The following is a 6,163-nucleotide window of genomic DNA, read 5'->3' as shown; positions in this document are numbered from 1 at the left end:
TAAGGTGGGCGTGGAGGTGTGGTGGATTGGATGTGTATGTGGGTGGGTAAGGGTTGCGGAAAAATGATAATAATTTGTTTTATTTTGATAAATCATGACCAAAATAAATTGGAGAAGAGATGTCATTTTTGTCTTTTTGACAAAGCATAAAGAATTAAATCTAAATTTTTTGCTCCTAGCTAAAAAATACCAATTCTTTAAAAAAAGACAGTTTATTGGATTTTAACGAGTTCCAATTATTTTGATTTTGTCAACCAAACACGACTTTTATGTGAATTTACATTTTAATTTCTCTAAATTTCTTATAAATCCATAAACCATACAGTTTAGAATTTATAAAAATAAAAAATTAATTCTTGAGATTATTCTTTGGCTGTTTTCTAATATCCTGTCTTCTTTTATGGCTATTTTCTTTGTAATTTGGGCATCAAGATTACTAATACAATATTGACATAGAATATTTTGTATTAATGATTTTGCGACCTATTTATCATAAGTACCGGTTCAACCAAATATGAAACCCTAGTGAAACACTCTAAGTAATGAATTTCATCCATCTTTTATTCCTCTATATTAAATTGTCACCAAAACATTTCAACACCATTTTCTATTTCTTTATTATACATACAACTCCTTTCTTTACCAATCTCCCTCTTTCACACACTATAAGATCAAGATATTTTCCTTTGTTTCGAGCTTCCAACTGACACGTGTCTCTGTTCTTGCCAATAACTCTGATTTTCTCGTGTTATTGGTTCTTCTTCCTCAATAACTTCATCTTTCATCATCGATTGTTGATAGTATTTGAATGCCACCAACAACATGAACACTGTATACAACCATGTTTCAATTTGTTACCAAAATGTCACTTTATTTCATTATCAGAATATTAAAAAAAAAAAAAGATAAAATAAAAATGTCTTACTTGCCCAAATACGAGCAACAATCGAGGAGATATTCCAAATGAGGGTGAAAACACCAAAAGCAACCGCTTTCTTTTGAGAACATGTTTCCCAAGCATCTTTGAAGCGCCTCACCCAAAATGTACCTTCATTTGTAAACATTTAATGCATAAATATATCAATTTCAAAAAAAAAAAAAAAAAAAAAAAGAATCTTTACTAGCTAATAAAGTCTTAGAAAATTATAGAGTTATTGAACTGTAGATCATCATATAGCTCACTTTTACAAAGTAAAATACTAAAATGTTTATTTTGACATTTCTTATGACCAAAAAATAGGCAAATGTTATGATTGGAAATTTCTATCTGGGAAATTAAAACCTTAAATCATGAAAAAGAGCGCATTTCATCGAACAGATGATGTGCAATTTTACTAGATCATGGACCCACGTTAATTATTGCAAACACAAGTACGTAAATCCAGCCACAAGGTGGACCCGATCTGGGAATTAACTTTCCAGTCGATTATTTGTATGAAGCAACCCATGAACGCGTGTCGAGATTTCTTACACGAACAAGTACACCGCTCAAGGACTGTAATAATTGTTAAAATAATTGCAAATGCATGTGAATACTTTACCAAATGCAGTCAATTGAGAAGAATACGAGGAGCAGATCTTAGGCACAGTGAAAATCCCAAAAAAACCTGCAAAAAAATCACAAAATCAGCAAGAATTCCATCAGAATACGAAGAAATTTGGTTCAGGGGAAGGGAAAGGTTCTTGCTTTCGTCATCATTAATGGCAGAACCTTGATTATGAAGACTCAAAATCTTATTTTTATGATCGATTTCATCATTTTTGAATGTAGGAATTCACAAAACTGACCCAATTTGGCCATTTTCCAAATGGTTATGGAGCTGCCACATCTTGCCAAAACAAATAGCAGCACTGCCATCTGTCAGATGACACCGAAAATTTATCAAATATTCTCACGGATCTTGCAGATACATATGAAAATTTACATCAAAATCAGTGAAATAATAATAATAATTAAAAAATATATATATAATTTACCTTCATTGTAGTAGAAGGATCACCTGAAAACAAAGCTTTGACTTTTAAGAGAAATTCATTGATATAAGGCAGGAATAATTTTAATGCCCAAATTGCTTCGTCTTCACCAACGATACGTTCTTCCTCATCTGTATTTTTATCTGCTTCTACAACACCCCTGTTTAATAAAAACACTTCAAATTCAAGAAGATCTTGATAAATGGCGTAATGTGAATTGAACGTATGTTAAATAATTTTATTACCTCAAAATAAATGATCTGAATATGAAGATTGCAGCAAGATAGATGAGACCCAGATAAGAAATTACAGAAATCAAGCTGAAAAAAAGAAACAAAAACAGAAATTTAGAGGATTGTTTATGAAATGTGATGAATTTGTACCTGATTAAGTTGCTGACCTGATATTGAGGTCTTTGGTGTATGATGAAGAAAGAATTGAAAATGTCCCGAAACCAAAAATTAATGCTGATTTTGATACGTCGTTCCACATGATTAAATCAACTGATAACAAATTAGAAGCCATGGAAAGTTGAATTAGAAATGTGATGTGATGATTGGCTTAGCGATGAAATTTGAAAATACTAACTGAAAGTTTGCAATCTGCTGTGGGATTTTGGCACTCTTTGTGATGGGATATCATCTGCAAAATTGAAAAAGAAATTGAAGTTAGTTTGATGACTCTAGAGAAAAGATTAAGAAAAAAATATATATACTTGCTTTGTTTTGAGATGATTCTTGGATGATTTACAACAGAAGGAGGAGGTTGTTTTCTAATAGTTCTTGAAATGGGTTTTGATCTTTCATTTCTGTAATGATTTTTCTTTTCTTCAATTACAACATCTGGGGATTTGTTCTTATTGATTGTGGAAATGGGTTCCATTTCTTTAACGACCACAATGGCTCTTTCTTCATTAATTTCTTCTTTTTCTTCCATTGTTGCTTCTTCATCTTCTTCATAATCTTGCGCGTCTAAGATCGGAGGATATTTGAATTTTCCCGAATCATCTGTCATTAATTTCTCCTCACAAACAACATCTAATTCGTCTAAGCTTTGACTAGAATCAGATCTATTTTTCGTTATCTCATTATCATCTCTGGTTTCCCCTTTAATTTCTTCAACTCCATTGTTGGATTCGTCTCTGATTCTGTTTCCTTTTCTTGACAATGGTTTCACTTTCTCAACTTCATTACTTAAATCGCTACTCGTACTCCCTTTTCGTGATATAGATCGAGTCGTTATGCTACTATGAATTGGGCTTCTCTCAATTCCATCAATGGAAGCACTCTGTTCCTTACTCCATTCCTGTCTTCCCTTCTTCATCTGAACTGGGCTTTTCTTGATTCCAATTCCATCCACCGAAACACTCAATTCCTTACTCAATTCACCCAATACTTTTTTGTTTTCAGATCTAGCCTTTGGGATCTGAACTGGAATTTTCTCATTTCCTTCAAAATTACAATCAGATTTCCATGTTTTCCTCTTTCCACCGCCACCGACACCAGTAGAGCTCTGTTTGGATCTCAACACCACCTTCTCCATTTTAACAATCTCACCAGTAGTCTCAGTTGGGTTGTTTTTCTCTGTGGGTTTTTCAATTTCTTGATTCTTGTCATCACCATTGAAGACTTTGAAGCTACTTTTCATTCTGCTATCCCAAACAGAACCCATCACCACCCCATTTTTTGATGAACTCGTTGACACCCTTTTTCTATCCGAATCCATGCTTTCTCCCTCTATCAAACTGAAATATTATTTTGTTGTTGGAGGCGTTGAGATGAAGAAATGGCAGTTGGTTTGGTGAACGTTGCTCTAATATGATGATGAAGCATTGGGATCCCTTTTTATGTGCGAGAGAAAGAGAAAGAAAAAAATAAAGCAAATGACGTGAATAGCAGGGGGACAAGGAGAGGGGTTTAGCTTCTTTAAAGCTCTGCCTCTATATGTGAAATTCATTAAGGATCGTACCACATTTTGTGCATATGGTACAAGTCATCAGAGCAGTGATTAACTGGTATTAGAAAGGATTAGCATCACATGGGTTCTCAAGTCCTATTTGTTTATTATTTAGAGGGGCCTTTTGAGCTTTTGTATGGTGGTGGGATATTTTTCCAATGCCTTACTGCAATTTTGGAGTAAATCTATAGTATCATTTGATTGTGGGGCATATGATTAAGTTTAGAGATTAGGGTGCATGTGGAATTTATTGGTTAAAAGTTAAAACTTTAGAATACCATGCTATTTCTTCATTATGTATTAAATTAGTTTAGAGATTAGGAGCATGAGGAATTTATTCGTTAAAACTTTAGAATACCATGCTATTTCTTCATTATGTATTAAATTAATGGAATGGTCAAAATCTTTTATTGTTTTATGTTTTATCTTTTTTTAGTTAGCACCATAGGCATTTGGAGATTTACATTTTAACGAAAATTATTTCAAGTTTGAATTTCATACGTTGTATAAATCAAAATTATATATTTGTAATTTTAACAAATATGTTATTGATATAAATTATATCATTGTTATTAACTATTAAAATAATAACTTTTATATTAAGTTCATATATACAATTACTATTATTTTAAGCAATATTATTCAATAAATTTTACTCACGCTGCCGTATTTATTAAAGTAAATATAAATTTTGATTTAATATTACTTTTATTCATTATTATGAATAATTAATTTTAAATTTACTTATTTAACTATATTTATTAATAAAATTTTATAAATTTATCGATATTTTACTTTTAACTATAATAAATAATTTATTTCATATATACTTAGTTGACCAATACTAATTTCAATCATGATTTTCTAAATTATCAACCAATGTTTTCTCTTCTGATATTATAAAATTTTTATTTTTATGTTACTATCAAATATTGTTGTTGATGTAGATCAAGACCTCATGGCCGAGGTCCCGAACCTGCTTCACGAAGACCCACTCGACGACCCGGTTAATCACCCTTGAACCCATGTCAAATGCATGAGTTATTTCAAACAAGAGATTTATTTTACTATAATTTAGTAATGGCATAATCACCGATCTTGGATGGATTGGGATTTGATCTATTTTCCTTATTTAGTTATTTAAGACATTTTATTTGTTTTGTTTCCTAGTTGGACGAGATAGACTTTTTTTGATGAATAATTGAGATTCTTATCTCCAATATTATTTTCTCTCTATTGTTGAGTTCCTTCCTCTTCAAGATCCCTATCAAGTGGTATCAGATTCAGGACTAACGATCATGGTAGAAAGAGGTCGGCCTCCACGTAACGTCACACATTAGGATAGTGTGCCCTGATGCGACCGTTGTGAACCGTGACCCACACGATATTGAAGAAATCGAAGCGACTACAACAACAAATTCGAGAATTAGAATTTCAATAGGATGACCGTAACGAGGAAACCGAGTCAGAATCCATCGTATGGGATGAGGGTCAGGACAGAGAGGAGAATCCTTTTGGCAGCCGTCCACCGCCTCAACTCTGAACACAAATTGACAACGATATCCTACGTTCTTTGGGGGGGGGGGGGTACGAGTTAAGATTCCAAAATTTGACGGAAAAGCACAACCAGACGGTTTCAACAATTGGTAGAGTACCGTGGAACGTGTGTTTGAACTCCAGGATATCCCGGATCATCTCAAGATTAAAGTCGTTGCCATTAAGTTGCGCAAATACGCATCTTTGTGGTGGGATCACGTAAAGAAAAAGAGACTTGAATAGGGTAAATCGTGGGTTGAAACATGGAACAAGATGAAGAAGCTTCTACGTGCAAAGTTCTTACCCATCAATTACATGCAAGATGCATTTTTTGAATATCATAATCTAACTCAAAACAACTCTTCGGTGGAACTATTTATCGCTGATTTTGATCGGATACAAATACATTGTGAAGCCGATGAAGACGAAGAACAGGTGATTGCCAGATTTTGGGAGCATTGCATCCCGACATGGCCAATATCGTTCAGTTACAACAGTTTTGGACCCTCGATGACGTCTTTTGTCTTGCACTTAAGGTGGAAAAACAAATCAAGGTTAAGACCTGTGTTATTCCTACTACTCGTACCCAACCACGTGTGCGATCTTTCATCACATCCGGAACGTGAATAGGGGTTGTTCTTATGAAGCAATCAGAGAGTACCTCTACGGGAGATGAGAACCAGACGGGTACACGATA

At 33.5% G+C, this 6,163-nt stretch overlaps 1 protein-coding gene across 2 annotated transcripts; it reads right to left on the bottom strand.

Moving 5' to 3' along the window:
* Positions 1-540: 540 nt before the first annotated feature.
* LOC145132929 (Reticulon family protein) lies at positions 541-3,895 on the bottom strand. 2 transcript variants are annotated; one of them, XM_079067880.1, is made up of 9 exons: positions 2,694-3,894; positions 2,563-2,616; positions 2,375-2,477; positions 2,220-2,294; positions 1,978-2,134; positions 1,789-1,858; positions 1,542-1,607; positions 926-1,048; positions 541-829 (listed from the first exon to the last, which is right to left on the bottom strand). In XM_079067880.1, the coding sequence occupies exons 1-9, from the start codon at positions 3,697-3,699 to the stop codon at positions 672-674; spliced, it is 1,812 nt and encodes a 603-aa protein (XP_078924006.1). In that variant the 5' UTR covers positions 3,700-3,894; the 3' UTR covers positions 541-671. The 2 variants fall into 2 exon arrangements, with proteins under 2 accessions (XP_078924006.1, XP_078924007.1); XM_079067881.1 differs by lacking the exons at positions 541-829; positions 926-1,048 and having other exon boundaries at positions 1,548-1,607; positions 1,688-1,858; positions 2,694-3,895.
* Positions 3,896-6,163: the final 2,268 nt, after the last annotated feature.

This window comes from Lactuca virosa, chromosome 8, assembly GCF_052849685.1.
Source record: "Lactuca virosa cultivar CGN04683 chromosome 8, Lactuca_virosa_CGN04683_v6, whole genome shotgun sequence".
In the NCBI taxonomy this organism is placed as follows: Eukaryota; Viridiplantae; Streptophyta; class Magnoliopsida; order Asterales; family Asteraceae; genus Lactuca; species Lactuca virosa.
This window is presented reverse-complemented; position numbering and strand designations above follow the sequence as displayed.

Excerpts from the sequence above, each read along its gene's own strand:
- LOC145132929 (XM_079067880.1), bottom strand. The coding sequence starts at position 3,699 with ATGGATTCGGATAGAAAAAGGGTGTCAACGAGTTCATCAAAAAATGGG. Across the intron at positions 2,617-2,693 it reads AAGAATCATCTCAAAACAAA|ATGATATCCCATCACAAAGA; the intron begins GCAAGTATATAT and ends TCAATTTTGCAG. Across the intron at positions 1,859-1,977 it reads ATCCTTCTACTACAATGAAG|ATGGCAGTGCTGCTATTTGT; the intron begins GTAAATTATATA and ends GTCATCTGACAG.